This window comes from Gopherus evgoodei, chromosome 10, assembly GCF_007399415.2.
Source record: "Gopherus evgoodei ecotype Sinaloan lineage chromosome 10, rGopEvg1_v1.p, whole genome shotgun sequence".
NCBI lineage: Eukaryota > Metazoa > Chordata > Testudines > Testudinidae > Gopherus > Gopherus evgoodei.
The window spans coordinates 7,981,806-8,000,091 of NC_044331.1; the positions used below are offsets into that span (position 1 = coordinate 7,981,806).

Below are 18,286 nucleotides of genomic sequence, written 5' to 3' on the forward strand. Positions count from 1 at the left end.
TCCCACCTTTCAACCACAGACCATAAGTGCAATATTCCAGCAATGTGTCATTTAATCTTGTGAGCTTTAAAGTCCCTAGTCAGGAACTGAAAGAGTAAAGGATCTCCCAGTGTTAATCTGCTCCCATTACATACGTCATTTTGATTTTGGCTTGTAAAGGATGTATCTAGATGCATACAGACTGTGCAATGAGAAGGCTGTTAATATACTACCACAACCATCTTTTCGTTTCCTGGCCTGTGTGTGCTTGGATTCATACTGTCAAACATCCCTTAGTATGTGTGTGATATGTACTGTAGTGTGAGGCATTTCACTTCTTGGGGTTTTTCATTTTGGAATAAAGCAAAGGAAAATGGGAGGCCAGGAAAAACTCCATTAGTAGTTTTTGAAGATCACGCATCACAGGAGTGAATGGGGTGGCAGGGCTGCCTTCAGACCCCTGTGATTGAGCATGAGGGAGTTTTCCCTAAGGCTGGGTTTACTGGGCAGCACCATGTGTTCACACTGGCTTGCTATCTTCACCATAGAAAGCGACGTTTAATTTTGAATGAAAAGTGCAAAATGCCCCTGATTACAAAGATTCTAAAGAGGCAGAATCAAAGATAGGTGGGGGAGTAGGGAGGCTTCCTTTGCACTCACCTTGTTCCCAGACTCCTGATTTTTTTTTTTGTTTAAAGGTAGCTTTTTTCCCCTTAAAAGATCTTTACTGTGTTAAATGGATCTTTATTAACTGCCTCTCTGTGTCAGGACCCCGTTCGGGCCAGACAGTGGGAATGTGCGTTTCACTTAGCTCTCCCTGATCATTGGAGCTTGGCAAATGATTGCGTTTGGGATTGGGCAAAGAAGATTTGCTTCCATGTCTCCTCCCTTCCAGCCAAGTGCCTTAATTGCCAAGCTAAAGGCGAGCTCACTCAGGCACAGTGAATATTTATGTATTTATACAAAATGGAACAGCTTCAACGGGAGTGACTGAGAGTAGCCCACCCTAGAATACCCCTGAGCCCAGTGGTTAGGATGCTCACAGGAAAGCTGAGTTCAAGTCCCCGCTCCAGAGTGGGGATTCAACCCTGCTTTTCCTACATCCCAGCAAATGCCCTCACCATTGGTTAGAAGGGGGAAAGTACCCTCTCGCGCTCTCTTTTCTGAAGCTGGCCTTGGAAAAACTTTTGCCCAGTCAAAACTAATTGGGTCAAATTCACAAGTAGTTTTCAGGGGTGACCAGAACTAGTCTTTTCTGACAAACTATAAATGTTTTGCCCAGCCCCACTAGTAATGTCAATTTTTGTTCCTTCCTTAGCAACTTAAGAGATGCCCACCGAGCATGGAGTGAGTTTATTTAGTTGCTGGTAACTTTAAAAAACAAAAAAAACCACCTTAATCCTCAGGTCTGTGAAACGTGCCAAATTTGAGTCCTCTTGAATCAGCCATTTTTTAGTTAATAGTGAGCAAATTAAAAATCCTACTCCCACCCTCCTGCTTTATATTTGTTTTTGGCTTGCAATTACTCAAACAGCTGGAAGCTTTTTCCCTCAGACATCTAAAAAGCAGATTAATTCTGGACTGAAAGCAAATATGGAAAGTTTTAGCCCAGAGGGAGAATTATCCAGAACTACAAGTGAGTGAAAATGGGGTTATAACATAGCTGTGGAGTGCCAAGCTCCTCTTTAAGACCATGTCAAAATTTCAGCAAACTGCAGTGATGCAGGATCAGTCCCTAAACTCATTGGCTTCAGCAACCACACCAGTGTTCTCTGGCTTAAAAGCTTATTGCTTAATGACTTGTGATTGCATTGTTGTGCATTTACTGGAGCGATTTCTCTGGCAGAGATTATACTGTAAAACATTAAAACTGACACTTATTTTGCTAAAACAATACAGAGTTTCTAGTTAACAGAATACTGTTTAAACCTCCAAGTATAAGACACCCTTGGGGTAGAATTTCAAAGGCATAAAGGAGTTAAGTTTGTGCCTTTTGAAAATCTCTTTCCAAGGTGTTAGTTGCCTTAGAAATATAGCTAGACTTGAAAGATAGCAGTTTTGACTAAACTTTCATTGGGAAGGTTTCTCAGGCCCAGGATGGAATCCCAAGTTTGGGAAACACTGGTTTAGAATAGGCCCTGCTCAATTCACTTCCAGTGGGGACCTAGAGGTGGATTTAAACCTCTGGTTCCTAACCTCTTCCTGCAAGCACCTGCCATGATGACTTGACAGGTAGGCAGCCCCTATTCTGACTCCTTTCACCATGCCCCGGTCCATCCATGCTCTCTCCTCCTGTGCATTTTTCACTTCTGCCTCTGTTTTCCCTCCCTGTTTGTTGTCTTGTGGTGGCTGCTAACTGAAGGGCCCACTGCATGGATTGAGGCCTTCGAGAGGCCGAGCCACTGTCCTCTGTAGCTGAGCTGAGCTCTATGAGAGCCAAAAGAAGCCTGGGCAGCAGCCAAAAGGGCTCTCTGAGGTTATGTTGACCATGGAAATGTTTTACTGTCTTGTGATGTTCTGAAGCTTTGTTTCTGAGACAGCAAATCCTTCTGAGATAGACTGATGCCTGCCCCAGGGGTAAGTCTAAAAGAAAGGATTAAAAGGTACAGTTTGCTATCAGCTGCCTCATGCTCAGTCTGCTTCGCCTCCATTGCTTCCCCTCCTTTCACTTCAGCCCCCTCTCTTTAGTGATCTTACTCATCACCATTCCCTCGAGGACACGGTGCATAGCAGATTCCGATTGGCTGCTGACATTTTATGGCAAAAACGAAAGGGTTAGTTTTGTGGGGTGAGAAATGTTTTGAGGGCAAATTCTGAGAATTTTCTCTCTTCCTTTTTAAAAGGGAATGGAGGTAAAATCAGGAACTTGATCTTTGAGAGGTTATGTTGTAAATGTGCTTCCTGTTTTTAGTGATCTGCTGTACAGATGAAAACTAGAGGATGGTGTCAGTGGGAAACGCTACTACTACTAAAAAAAAAAACCAGTAATAATAACAAAACCTTCATTAAAAGCTGTGACCTGACCATCTTTCTGCTATAAATATCTTCTCCCAGCACAGCAGTAATGACGTTTGTGTTTAACCAGACGTGCAAACACTGTTTGTCCTACTGCATAGGTATAAGACACCCCAGGCGCTGTGTCCCCAGCTGTCACTTCTAAAATATAAATTTTCCAGGCACTTCCAAAAGTTAAACGAGTCTCTTTTGAAAGAAGGGTAGTCAAATGCATGAAACAAAGTTTCCTTTTGTGAAGCAAGGTCTGAACTGTTGTGATCAGATGCAGCAGCCGTCTCTTTTCCTGCAGGAAGCCCATGGAGCGTATTGCTGCATTACTATGTCAGACCATAGGAGGGCAGCGTTGTTCCAGGTTTTTGGAGAGTAACAGCACAGTCGCTAATCAAACGGGCTGATAGGCTGACAAATATGCCACAGGCCTAACATCTTGTCATCCCTGTGATTGAAACGAGAGGAGATGCTGGGTTTGGTCAGTGTCAGGACCGGGGAAAGCTGAAGGGAAGAGCAGAGAGTGTAGGAAGTCTGGAGGGAGCAGCAGGGTTTCTGCATCACCCAGGAAAACACAGCAATGCTGGAAATATTGTGACGCAGACAAGTATTACTAGCTGCCGAACTAGATTTTCTAACACGACTCTGTTATCTTGAATATGTGACGCGTGCTCGTTTGCAAGTGTTTGAAGAGTTTTAAAGAATTGGTTTGAACGCTGGTTACCAAAGAACTGTAACAATTAGGTTCCTAGAGCAGTTAAAACCTACTCTATTTCTTTAACACCATCATTTAAAAAATAGTAAAGAATTTATAATGCACTATTACATTATTTATGTATTTATAATATGCTCATCATAGGGTTTTCCACAGGATAAGCAAAGAGAGCAAAATTACCAGCAAATAATGTGTACCAAATAAGTTACACTTTCCCTGTGGCCGTCACATAAACTCCACTTATCCCAAAAGAATGACATCTCTCTGCTTTATCCATGTACATAAAATATATACAAAGCCTCATTATCATTCAGGATAATGTTGACCTGCAGCTTGACAACTAGACGTGGATCTAAATTGTGTGTTTGGTCCTAACAAGTGCTCAATTTTCTACCTGTGTGTGTGAAAAGATTTGGCATTTTGTCTAGTAGTGTGTAACTAATATTCTCACACATCAGCCTCTTCTCCTAGTTATGTGAGTGACATGGAATAAACAATGTGAATTTTGAATCTGAATCCTCCCTGTTCTGTTAGATGCCATTCCTGTCTATTCTGGGCCACTCGGCATGTCCTCTCTGTTGTGAATTCCAGGGCTTCAGTTCCACTGGGGGCTTTGGTGATGTCATAAACCGTGAGGGTAAAGCTCACCTCTGTGGAGCCCGGCAATGGAATTACTGCCTTTTAATTCAAAAAAAGGTGCTTGCTTTGTTTTCTTGTGTATACAGCGATCCCCCCACAATAAAATCTAGCCAAGAATGCCCTATCTCAGTGATTCTGACCCTTCCCAGACTACTGTACCCCTTTCAGGAGTCTGATTTGTCTCACATACCCCAAGTTTCACCTCACTTAAAAACTACTTACTTACAAAACCAGACATCAAAATATAAAAGTGTCACAGCTCACTATCAGTGAAACATGGCTGACGTTCTCATTTTGTTTACTGATTTCGCTAGTGCTTTTTATGCAGCTGTTGTAAAACTAGGCAAATATCTAGATGAGTTGATGTACCCCCCGGAAGACCTTTGTGGAACCCCAGGGGTACACGTCCCTGGTTGCGAACCACTGCCTATCTGACCTAAGAAAGGGTGGGAGAAACGTAAATCAAACTCTACTTGTTTTAATCCCTGTATTCCTGTTCGCCTGCCGTCTTATAAACTTCATCCTCTCTATATCCGTTGTAAAGTCAAATAGATCTGACATTTTTATGAGGGTTTTTTTCCTCTATGAGAAGAAGCCGGTTGACAACATGTCAGCCCAGCCCTGTCTTTCATTGCCTTTTAACCGTGTTAACTGCCTTTTCCTGTCAGAAGAGTCTTGTGACTCAAGAACCTGATGGCTTTCCCTTGAATCAGGAGATTTTTAAATGCCAATTTGGAGCCTGGTTAGAGTGCTCCTATTCTTGCCACTACACATAGACAAGACTTGCCGCACCTCACTTATTTTGAAGGGAATTGTCCCTCCCTTTGAGTTAATTTTAAGCCAGTGTTCTAAAGTTTCTCTCAAAGTATTTTGCCATGTGTTTTAGGGTCTGATGATGCAGTTTTTACACAGGCAAAAAGCAATACCCCACCCCCATAAACCACCATCTTGACTTCAGTAGGGTTATTTGAAGAACCACTCAATAAATGCTCAGAAATTTCATTTATTCTGCCTGGCACAGTTCGGAGCGAGGCCTTTCTAACTCTGCTAAACTGTGTCTGCTAAATTGAGATTTCTGTTCCCCTTTTCAGGCCAAAAGTGGTAAGAATGTATCTTGACCTCTTGTAAGTGATAATCTTCCACTAGAAATAATGTCAAATACTGCAAAAATATAATAAAAAGGAATTAACTTTTTTTTAACCATTTGGAAAGAAATAATACCACAGCAGATTAAAGGATTTTATCGGCATAAGCAGTGTTATTTCACTAGAGATGGCTGTTAGTACATGCTGGGTCACAGTCCATGTGTGTCAAGAAAAAAGGTTCCAGACAGAAGCTCGTCTTAGGAACTGATTAAGCAATGCTTTTGCCCTATCCAGAAGGGAGTAATTTTTTCACTTGAACAAACAGCTTTCTCTTGATCTGTCTGGGATGGAAAGGTTTCTCTTCTGCAAGCAAAGGGGTCTTGCACAGCATTTTGGGGGTAAAAAAGAAAAGTTCAACCTCTTTCTCAGGGGAAACCATCAACCCACCCCTTGCTTCAAATTTGTAAGGCTGCTGGGGAATCATCTGCTTGCTTAATATGGGTCTGATCCAGTGCCCATTGAAGTCAATGGAGGGATTCCAACTGACTTCAGTGGGTGCTGGATCAGGCCCTAAATAAACTCTCCTTTCTCTGGTTCCTGTACCAGACTTGTAACCCATTGTCTTTCATTGGCCTGCACGCTAACCTAGGAGGCATGATCTCACATACTTTTTTCTTTTCAGAGGCTGACTTTCCTCTCCGGATGCTTCTCATTTTCCCTCAACTACTTTCTCTTTCTTTTGATACCAGCCTGGAATTCTCTCCTTCCTCTTATTCCTGTAATTTTTTTTTCTTTCTTCTCTCTCTTTCTCCCATCTTTTGCCCCTGGATTTGTAAACCCAGTTGCAATAAATTAATTGCATTGCTTCCATGTGTAGGGGTAGCCCAAGGGAGAATAATTTCTTCTCTCTTTCCTTTTGCTCACTCACTTTCTTATGTTTCCACATTGGATTCTCACCTACCCATGAATTCAAGTTTGCTTCAAAATCTCTTGTCATGACTGTAACATCCTGGCATCCTATAGTATTTTGTTTGCGTATTACCTAAAGCCAGTTGTGACAGATAGGGTAGTTTTCTGCAATAACCTAGTCAAACCTTATTGAATTAAGTTTAACTTTCTATATCATTGCGGGCCAGGGATTGTATGTTATTTCATGGGGAAGGATGACCTTAGCCCTCCAGGAACTAAAAACGGGCGGGGGGGAGGGGCGGTTAGGCAGATTCATTAACACCTCCAGAGAGAAACCACCACCTGGAGAGGCTCACATGTACTGATTCATACAGGATTCTCTAGAGAACCAACAGACAGAAAATGGACTTTTGGATAAGCAGCCTTCTTTCTAACCCAGCAAATGGGTAGGACCTTTTGTCCAAAGGGAGGAACCCAGTCCTTAGGGAACTGTTGGAAAGAGTAAGCCCCTTGAGAGCCCTTGTGAAGATTGGGGGGAGGGATGGAGGTGAAGAGAGTGTGTGATCTCTGGGAAGCTTATTAACATTGTGTACATTCTTTGATTGTTTTCATATGTTTCTCTGTAATGCTTTCACCTTACAAGTAAATGCTCTTGCTTATAAATGGCTGTGTGGACCCTCGCTAGAACACGGGATTTGGGGTCCATGTGCAGTACCACGTTATAGCGGGGACAGCGTTAAAATGAATTGCTATTACAGTAATTAAATTTGGGATCCATGGCTGTGACTGTGTTATATGTGAATCAAAGCTATCTATACATGCTTTCTAGCAAGGGTCCATTGTATTCTGTTTAGAGCCTCTGAGAAGGTGAAGCAGGACTGCTTAGGCTGTCTGACTGGCTAGGGAATTCGCAGTGTAGGCAAAGAACTGTGCAGTCTGGAAAAAACCTGGTCAGGAGGGAGAGAGATGTGGTCCTCTGCTCAAGAGAAATAATGGCTGGGGAGCCAGAAGTCTGAGTGTGTGTGCCCTTAGTGGACTAGAGAAGTGGGGTACAGGTGCAGTTGCCCTGAATTGTGGCACCAGTATCTCCACTTTCATCACAGACAGACGACTAGTATTCTTACTCAGGTAGTGAGAGACTGGTGATATACCCAGCTTTTAAAAAAGAATTGTACCACAACTAACAATACACAGTTCTTAAACATCTAACTCCTATATATTCAGATAACCAGCAACTAACCTATCTATTGACTCCCAGTAATGTTATAGTGACAAAGAATACAAGTACTGTTAAAGCACATCATGTCCTTTGTCTAAGACATGCCTTCACAGTATTGTTTGGTATTTGTATCCTATTTATAACAGTCCAGTTCTTTTGATAATAGGCTGTCATATGTCAGATTTTCTTTCCTCTCTCTCCTTTCTCCTTAAGTTATGCACATTTTTTCTTCTATGGTGTTCAGGACGAAATATTTACCACTATTCCCTCAGATTAACAATTTTTGATCTTAATAAGGACTAGGAAAAGGGCTAGTTGGGGGTATTTTTTTTAAATTAATAAATAAATACAATCACTTTTTATGTTTTGTTCCTGCTCCTGATTGGCTTCCCTTTCACATGGTTCTTGTGTCTTCGGACTTTGAACTCTGGTGCAGGCACTAATCTCACTACGTGTTTGGAAAGCGCCTAGCAAATTGTGGCTGGCACCATAACGTACATTTAAAAAAACGGTCATGGAAAAGCCTAGCATTTAAAGATGCAAAATTGTACTGGAAAAGGCAGAAACCACCCAGCAATAAGGACAGGATCAATGGGCTGCACCAGGTACAGTTATGTTGCAGAAAAAGGAAATGCTGTATTATTACCATGCCATGTCTTTACAACTACAGGGAATCGTGGGGCCACAGCAATCTAATCCAGGCTAAAAAGCTTTTATGAGTTAACTGGAGACAGAGTGTAGGAAAGTGGTGCAGGCACAGAAAAGCCTGGCTAAGGCTACATCTATACTAGGGAATTTTACCAAACAATTTATATGGGTTCATCTGTATCAGTGATAGCACCCATTGTAGATCCAATAAAGAAATGGGCCCAAGGGGTGCAGTCGGTTTAAAGAGTATGGTGGAAAAAATGAAGGAAGCTTGTCTACACTGTAAGTTTTTCCCAAACAGTAAGTCCTGACCCACCAGTGGGTTGCAGGAAGTTTCTAGGGGGGTTGCCACATCCAGGGGCTGATTAACCCATCACTGGACCCTAACCTAGATTAACATATACTTCTCCCACGTTTGGGCCAAGCTTGAGTGGCGCTGCAACCCAATGCCTGCAATAGGAAGCTGTGCCCAGCCCCATGGGACAGAAGCTGCCACTGCAGGAGGTGTGTGGGGCAAGCTTGCTCTGCAACCCTACCTGCACTGGGGCTTCCCCTCTGAACTGAGCTGGGATTAGGGTTGCAGCACCTGAATGGAGGTGCATGCATGTAATGGTGGGTTGCAAAAAAAAAAAAAAGACAAAATGTAGTTAATGGGTTACCTTAGTAAAATGTTTAGGAATCACTGCACTAGGCATCCCCACTGGTGCTAAAGCCAGTGGAGCTGAACAAGTGGTAGTATCCCAGTGTATATTAAGAAAACTCCAGTTCAGCTCTAGCCTTGAGTGCTAGTGCATTGTTTTACTGTTGATCTGTTTGGGCCTTTGCAAATCTACAGTGTGTGATAATCAATGTCTGTTGCTACCTATGGACTAGTTATCCATTTAAAATTGAAAGGTATTGGAGGTTCCAGGGAACCAGTTTGGAGTTAGATATGCAGTCCCTAAACGCAAAGCATGGGAGGAATGCTGAATCCAAGGGTTTTTCTGATTTGTAAGATTCTAAGAATCCACAAAACTTGCATTGCCTCAGGACATAGACAATCTGATAAACTAGTCTCCCTTGGCAGAACACCATCAGGGGGCCTGGGACCAGTACACCCACCCTATTTTTATGACCCTTTCGCTTTCATTCCAACTCCCCCCTCATGCCCAGACTGGAATTTTTCTTTCTCCCTTTCTCATCCCCAGACCAGACTCACTCTTTCCCCATCCCCCTCCTCTCCTTCCTTCTGCCACATCACCTTTCCCCTTTCTGCCCCATGCTCTTCCCCCTTCCTCTATCCTCTGTTCTGTCTCACCCCTCCACTCCCCAGTCCCTCTTTTCCTAACACTCCGTCAGATCCCCTTCCCCTCCCCCATCACCCGCTTTCCGGTCTCCCTGTCACCCCCTCTGCCCCCTCCCCCCAGGCCCTTCCCCCATCGCCCCCTTCTTGGTCTCCCCTTCCCCCCTTCCCTGACACCCCTCCCCCCCAGGCCCTTCCCCCATCGCCCCCTTCTTGATCTCCCCTTCCCCCCTTCCCTGACACCCCTCCCTCCCAGGCCCTTCCCCCATCGCCCCCTTCTTGGTCTCCCCTTCGCCCTTCCCTGACACCCCTCCCCCCCAGGCCCTTCCCCCATCGCCCCCTTTTTGGTCTCCCCTTCGCCCCTTCCCTGACACCCCCTCCCCCCCAGGCCCTTCCCCCATCGCCCCCTTTTTGGTCTCCCCTTCCCCCCTTCCCTGACACCCCCTCCCCCCCAGGCCCTTCCCCCATCGCCCCCTCTGCCCCGTCCCTGCCGCCCCCCCGCCGCAGCCTGCCCGCGAGCCAATGGGGACGGGGGGACGGCAAGCGAGCGGGGCCAAAGGCTGCGGCCCGGGCCGGGGAGCGCTGTGCGTGCGGCGGGCTGGACAGGGGCCGCGCCCCTCCCCCCGCGCCATGGCGAGCTGAGCCGGGGGACGCGCCGCGGCGGCTGCACCAGCACCACGGGCAGGGCCGGGCCGGGCCGGGCCGGGCAGGGCAGCGCTAGCGGCGGCCGAGCCGAGCGCGTCTCCGCCGGGGAGGAGGAGGGTCCCATGGCTGCCGCCCTCAGGCGGGGGCTGCGCTTCCCTGCCCCGGGGGGGCCCGGGCTGGCCGGCTAGGGCAGGCAGCAGCGGGGCCAGGCTGCGAGCAGGGCACAGCGGAGTCCGGGCTCCCCGGGAGCAGGGGGCCCTGGTGGTGGTGGTGGGGGGGGCAGCGGAGGCGGGCTGGGCTTGGCTGGCAGTTGGGGTGCAAGGAGTTTGGGGGGGCTTTGGGGGAGCAGGCAGTAGGGAGAGCCCCCGTCGGGGGTGCGGCTGGAGGCGGGGGCAGGGACTTGGGGTAGGGGGGGCGGGGCAGCGGGGGTGCAGGGGGGCGGGGACCTGCCGCCGGGGTGCAGGGCTGAGGGGACGCTCCAGGGGCAGGAGTAGGGCAGTGGCCCCCCTGGCAGAAGCCGGGGTGTAGGCGCTCCGTGCAGCGGGCGAGGCAGCGAGGGGACCGTCACCCGGGGCGCGGTGTATTTTGGGGGGCCAGCGTGTGTCGGGCAGCGAGTGGGGAATGGCTGGCAGAAGCCGCCGCTCCTGGCTCAGCGTGTTGCTAGGACTCATCCTGGGCTTCATCCTGGCGTCGAGACTCATCCTGCCCCGCGCCTCGGAGCTGAAGAAAGCGGGACACCGGCGGAAGGCGAGCCCGGAGGGCTGCCGGCTGCAGCAGGGCGGGGGGCTGCTGCGCAGGGACTCCCGGGGGACGCTGCTCTGGCCCCAGGACCCCGCAGAGCGCCAGGACGACATCCCGCCGGCCAGCAACTTCCTCTTCGTGGGGGTCATGACAGCCCAGAAATACCTGCAGAGCCGGGCGGTGGCTGCCTACAGGTGAGGGCTGCACCCTTGCCTTGTGCTCCTCCAACGTTGTATGAGCAGGGTCTCCCGCCCTGCACCCCTTCTCTGTCCTCCTCCTCTAGCAGTGCATGGGGCAAGGTCCTCCCTTGTGCACCCCTACTCTGTCCTTCTCCATCACAGGGTCTCCGCCCTGTGTGTCCCTTCTCTGCCCTTCCCCTCTAGCAGTGCATGGGGCAAGGTCCTCCCTTGTGCACCCCTACTCTGTCCTTCTCCATCACAGGGTCTCCCCCCTGTGTGTCCCTTCTCTGCCCTTCCCCTCTAGCAGTGCATGGGACAGGAGCCTCCCGTGAACCCCTTTTCCATTGTGCACCCCCTCTTTGTCTTCCCCCTCCCCCAGCAGTGTGTGGGGTAGAGTCTTTCCTTCCGCCTCCCGGGCCGTTCTGGTCTGTGTTCTCATTTCCTCCCACACATGCTTGGGCACCCTGTCCTTGTCTTGGCTGTCCCTATTCTTATGCTGCTCTAGGCATAGGGCAGCCGCTCCCTTCACCGTGACTTCTTTGGCATATATATCTCCTAATCAGTGAAGAAGATAGTCACTGGAGTAGGGGTGGGTTCAGGGGGAGGGAAATATGTATGGGGATTTGCTTTATGCCCCCTTTTCTTTGCATGTTAGCCTACATCTGTTAAGTGGATAAAGTCCCTATAGGAAGTGTGCAGAGAAGAGAATGTCTGTGTGGGGGAATGTGCTTTATATGCCTCTTCCTTATCTGGGTTCATTTGTGCAGCTTCCCATCTGTTAAATGGATAAAGTCACTAGCCTTGCAGGGGAAGGGGGTGAGCTTGCTTTATTCTTCCCCTCTGAACATCTCTAACCTGCTGCACAGATTCAGGGGGTCTTGCTGCTAACCAGCTGCTTTGTATTCTGACAGATGGGATCTATAAGTATCTAGAGTCTCTTCTGCAATCTCCACTTGGTGTGTATTTGAAGGCATTTTTTGTAATGGCATTACATGCCTGTGGGTGATGCTGTGCCTGTTATCAACGGGGTTTGTGAAAAGAGCCTCCATACAGATCAATCTGGAGGAAATCTTGAAATATACATCCTGAGCTGCTGCTGGGTTTCTCACTAAGTAGGAAGAGATCTACTCTGTACAGACACCAGTATCTGACTTAAACATTGTTCTGCCTTGATACCTATTAAGCCTCAAAATACCAGTTAAAAGTTGCTTCAGGTACTACGCCTCCATGCTGAGTCTCCATGCTAATCTACTGTGGTTCTTACAGTCACATTTTCCTATTATTAAAATAGCTTTCCTCTCCCTTGGTGCTATCTGGCAAACCCACACAAACAGCAGGAGAAATTGACAAAGGCGCTGTGTGTTTCTAGGCAGCTTCACTTGTTCCCAAAGTAGTGTCAAATGGACCAAAGGAAACTAACAAAAAATAGAAATCTTTCAGTTGTAGCCATTTTTGTTGCAACTTGCAACAATAGCAGGCAAATTCAGACAATGAGACCTTTTCCCCCAGGTTCTGACCCTTTAAGATTTAGGAGCTAACTAACTCTCTTGTTTGAAAGAACCCCTGAACAAAATTGAGGACTACTTTGCAAATGCAAGTTTGAGTTTATATTATAGAGCTTTCACCTTAAGGGTCTTCTTGATTATGGTTTGTTTGACTAGTTGCATTAAGTTGACCGTTTAAAAGAAGGAAATGCTCTTGCATCAGAATTAAACCACTTTCTGACAGTGATCAGTCTGATAACTGATTAGACCTCCACAAATGTGCCAATACTCAGGTCTATTCAACTGCACTTTTCACTGGCATCCCTTATTCATCATTAGGATATGCTCAGCTAACACTTTTGCACTGAACTCTAATGGTTGTTAAGATCTCTGGCACAGAAGTTTTTAGCAAAAACTAGTTTGAGATTGGAAGCTCTTCTTAAATTATAGCTCATGTGAAAATAGTTTGGTTACCCATATGAAGGGGAAGTGAGTAACATGAAGAACAATGCTGTGGAGAGATCTGAACATTCGTGTGTATGCGTGTGTATGTCAGAGAACTTAAACCTCTGTGTTCAGTGCAAAATTGCCAGGGTCATTTTGACAGCACTGTAATCTCCTCGTGTTGAAACTTCATGAATGCTCCCGCTAGTCCAATCCTTTGTGACTTGTTTTAAGGGACAGTATCTGGTAACCGTAACCCCAACTTTCTGTTTAAATGAGGCTTAACATATTGTAGCTTCCAACATTTTAATATTGGTGGAATTAGTAAATGGTTTTTATTGAACTTTACTTTAAAAAAAAATTCACTACAGATGCGTTTAAACCAAAATTGTAGTATTGTGTAGGTGCAGTGTTCTGAATCTTTTCCATACAAAGACCGCATATTGCAATAGAAACAAAGTTTTGGGACCACCTATACTCCCATCTAGCCATGAAGAAAGTGATCTCCAGGTTGAGAAAGCATAAATGGTGAAACATAGATTGTTTAATGGTCTTCAATTTTGATACTGTCACAGGGAAGGAGATCTCTTAAACATTTTAATTTGCAGCGTTCTCTTATTTGTTCTTCAGGGCAGGGATCTTCTTTGCACTAGGCATAACAATGTAGCCTGATCCATAAATTGGACTTCAATTTGCTACTGTAATACAAACAGTAGTTGGTGATGAAATCTGTTACTATGTTCCAATCTTTATTAGAACAGTCATCCTTTTGGCAAGGGTAGTACCTATGGTTCTAGAGAGTGTCTCTACTCTGCTGTTGTTTCCTGCACAAAATGTGCATAGTGCTTCAACCTTAAGCTAAAGGCAGATCTTGGGACGTCCTGCCCCAAGGTATGCTTCTGCAAGAGATCTGAAGTAGTTAAAACCTAGCAACCTAACTTGGATATATTATAGTTTAAAATTTTTTTTCTGCAGATGTATCTTTAACAAATTCTTGTATTTTGTAGGTTAAAATATTTGGCCTGTTTGATCAATAGGCTAGTGAAACTGAGCAAATAAAAGTGCTTTTCATTGTTAACAGAAATGGGAGCATCTGATTATAATGCCATAAAATATATTAAAGTGGGAGGGGATATTTAACATAAGGAATTGGCTAACTGGGCTCTTCAACATAGTAGCTGTGCTAGCTCGAACCTAGTTGGGTTGGGAATTTTAGAGAGGGAGGCAGTTATGAGAGACCTAAGATGTTCAAAGAGATGTTGGCATAAGCTGCATTTACACGTTGGTAGTTACTAATATAGGATCTGAATCTGCATCCAGTACACTGGGTAGTAGCCATGCAGGTAAACCCATTGACTTCAGTGGTGCTGCTACTTATGTGGGTCAGGTTTGCAAAACTAGATCCACAGGGTAGATGTGCAGGAGAGATGCACACTGACAGACATTGGGTAACGGTGGAGAGAAGAAAGAAACAGAACCTTCAGCGAGCAAGCTAATGCGCAGCCTGGAAGAGGCAATTGGTAGTCCCCCTAAAATTGGTGGCTTTTTTGAGAGATTCAGTAGCCACCGAATGGACAAGATCTGAGAGCTGTTACCATTGTGAAGAGCCTAAAAGCCTTTTTCACCCTATTTCACCCTACTGTGCATTTGAAAAAACAAGTCCCAGAGATAAGAATACACTTTCCTTTGGCTAAAAGAAACCTTAGATGGCTTATGAGTGCCATGGTATGCTCCGCTAGACAATTAAGATTATTAAATTGACACTGCATCATGATAAGATGAATGGTTGCAGCAAGGACAGTGGGGAAGCCCTTGGCAAGGAATTATGGTATTACCATCTTAAGAATTGCAGAGACTGGCTAATATGATTTCAGTAGTTGTGAGAGGAGCCAGAGGTGCAGGGAGCTGAAAATTTCCAAACTATTTTTTAGTTCTAAGGCTTCAGTTGGGGAAAAAAGTGGTTGCAAATATTTACCGGGGACCAAAGAACAAAATGTATGCTGTCCTTTGCTGCTGCTAATCCACTTATGCTTAGGAAGAACTTGAGCAGTGCACTTCCTGAAAAGCTTTATCAGTCATTTTAGTGAGTTGCTAGTGGGAGAAGTGGGCCTATTGAATTTAGGAAGCTTTGAATAGTGCTCTGGTAGCATAATAGGCAGAGTGTAGTAAACATTTGATTTAAACTGTTATTCCATCTGACAAACAGATTAGCAGAAACTGTGTCTTAGAAGGCAACTAAAATACAACATAGGAAATGGATTTGATCACCCTTGCTGTGACCATGTAAATCAACGAGGAAGTTGGCAAGTCAGAAAGAGTATAGGCATAGGCATGAGGCGAAGAAAAAGGATGCCAATAAACGTTAATCGTTCTGAGTGGCAGGAAGCTATCCTGAAGGGACCACAGAAGGGAGAAGACTCGCCAGAAGAGCAAGAACCAGAGGATTCCAAAGTCTGCTGTTAGTAGAAAGACTGGACAAAGATGTCTTATTAATGGAATAGAAGCAATAGTCAATTTGCCAAACACTAGACCCACTCATTTATTCTGCACATAAATGATATTGACTGGGAAATTTGGAGAGTAGTTAACTTTTAACACAATTAATGTGTAGGGAGGCATCAAACTTTGAGAACCAAGCTGAATGTTACTTTTCTCTACACTGAACTGTATGTAATTAAGGAACAAAAAACAGAGAGGGTCTTTAAAAGACCGTGAATGAGAGATGCCATTCTGCTTCTGGATAATGTTGTGCAGTACGTCATACCCAAACTTGCCTCTTTCAAACGTTGCTTGGAAGGTTCACTTATTCAAGAGACTGCATTTTGAACACGTTGTGCTGTTGTATCTTATAGGAAATAGAGTGCTGAAAAAGCTAAATACTGCTTAGAAAAGCTGCAGGATTTGGGGTCTAAGAGTGTAGTGTGTATTCTGTGCCTGATCCCAGGGCTGGCCATTGCAAGAGTATAATACAAGCTCTCTATCTGCAGGCCTGGGATCTAGTCTACTAGTTGGTATTCCTCTTGTTGGGTCCTTTCAGGGTAACTAGTTAGATACTGTGGGCAGTGGAGTATACACTTACATTTGGGAAAATGTCATTTGCTTCCAATTCAGATTATGTTAAGTGAATCCAGATATGTTTTAATCAAAATAATTGGAATGTAGAAAAAAAATTGATGCAAAAAACAAGTTCTTTTTATGGTCTGGTCACATGCCATGGTGAGAGTATAGGACTTCTGGGAGGCCATTAATATTTATTACAGTGACCCAAAATCTGCAACATACTCTACAGAACAAATAATATATTTTGTGAGCAACCAACTGTCATACTTCTGAGGAAAAGAGGAGACCTAGGCACTGGCCTTCCCACCTAAAATTTATTGTGGGAGCAATTATATGTAAATCATAGGCACATTTGTACATTTACCCTGATGCTATAAATTGCACCCGCATATACTTGTAGGTGCAGAATTGGGGGCTGAACTCCATCCGCTCTGGAAATTAGGGCCCTAGATTAGCTTTTCTTAGGTTTGGAAGGGGAGACTTTAAGGAGTATAGCAGACTATTCAGCCTCTCTGGCAACTTTCTGCAGGACAGCATGGCTGGTAGCTTTTAAAGAGAAATTTCCTATCAAGATATAAACTCCTAGAGATCTTCTCTGGTAAGAGGGGAGACAGAATTGTATGTGGTGTTCAAGATAATAGTTTGCACTTTGATGTAAGTAACACTATCAATACTACTGGATGCAAAACTCTCCAGTGCTGAGGTGGATCAGCATATAAATATCTTTGAACATTTTTAAAATAGCCTTTTAAAAAACAAACAAACAAAAAACAAACCTTACACCAGTGACACCTCAAGATACTTAATACCAGAGCCACATCTGCTACCAGTGCTGCTTTCTCATCATGACATTTATAGCTTAATCGAGCTGATTGCCTTGCTTCTGAGGAAGAACTCACTGGGGAGAACTAGTCTATCATTTAGAAACAGAGTTGCTCAAAATTAGTATTAATTCAGTGTTCCATGATGTAGTCAAGAAATCATTTTCCCAGCTTCATTATCTTGCTGAGGCATTGACAAATTGTTTTCTTTGGCATAATTATACAATGCAAGTGTTTCTCAAAACTCTAAATGGCTTCTTGGTCTCCTGCGAAGGAAGTTCCCAGTACACTCGGACAAAAATGAAATACTTTTTTTCTTTAATCCTTTTTAATTTGGGACAACTGTCTGAGTAATGAATATTCTAGATTGTGCTTTTTATGAGTCTTCACTGGAGATAATGAAGCAAGAATTTGGAAACTGAAGGTGAGGAAAAATTCCAGATCTAGGGCATGCCAAGTCCCTACTGCTAAGTGCATATATTATTACTTACAACACTATAACTATGTGAGTGGTTGCTTTTTAGGAAGTATTGAATTCCTGGTAATAGTAGTTGTTGGCTTTGTAGCCCTAACTTGTTCTTGTATACACCTTAGTTTGTGCCCTCAAGAGATTGTATGCACTTGGTTTACATTAATTTGATTTTTAACAGCTGTCTATGGAGAACCCTTGTACCTGACCAGCGGTATTAATCATGTGACTTGCATGGAATTGGCTGCATGTGCGTGTGAAGAAAAATTTCATCTGACTCATAGTAATGATGTTATGACAGCTAGCCTTAATGCACTATATTAAGTGTCTTCATTCTAAAAGAAGATTGCTCAACTTTTTTCTTTAAATCATGACATTGGGTTTTCATGCTTCTGGATTATCAGAATTGTGTATGTCTTGCATGCTGTATGAACTGGTATTGCTCAATATCGTGCACATCTTCAACACTTCTCCCAAAAAAAGCCCCAACGATCCTATGGGCTTAATCCTTCAAATCTTGACTCATGCAGTATTCCTGTTCACATGTGTAAAGATTCTACATATTGGAGAGGGTTGGGCTCTAACAAAGCAGTTTTGTTAGACTCATAGACTTTAAGATCAGAAGGGACCATTATGATCATCTAGTCTGACCTCCTGCACAATGCAGGCCACAGAATCTCACCCACCCACTCCTGTAACAAACCACTAACCTATGTCTGAGTTATTGAAGTCCTCAAATTGTGGTTTGAAGACCTCAAGCTGCAGAGAATCCTCCAGCAAGTGACCCGTGCCCCTTGCTGCAGAGGAAGGCGAAAACCCTCCAGGGCCTGTTGTGTTTTTGAATACTAATATTCAGTAGCCACTAAAGTTTTCCTGATGTATCTTTGCACAGTGTCGAGGATATACCTGGCTGAGGCCTGTAGGGACTATTGCAGTACAGATGATTGATAATCCTGGTAACACC

General features: G+C 44.8%; 1 protein-coding gene across 1 annotated transcript in view; it reads left to right on the plus strand.

Annotated features, from left to right (window-relative positions):
• Positions 1–10,590: 10,590 nt before the first annotated feature.
• Positions 10,591–18,286, plus strand: part of CHSY1 (chondroitin sulfate synthase 1) — a 95,186-nt gene continuing 87,490 nt past the window's right edge. The window contains exon 1 of the mRNA XM_030578652.1: positions 10,591–11,059. Coding sequence (XP_030434512.1) covers positions 10,746–11,059 — 314 coding nt within the window. The 5' untranslated portion in view covers positions 10,591–10,745. The remainder of the gene's footprint in view (positions 11,060–18,286) is intronic.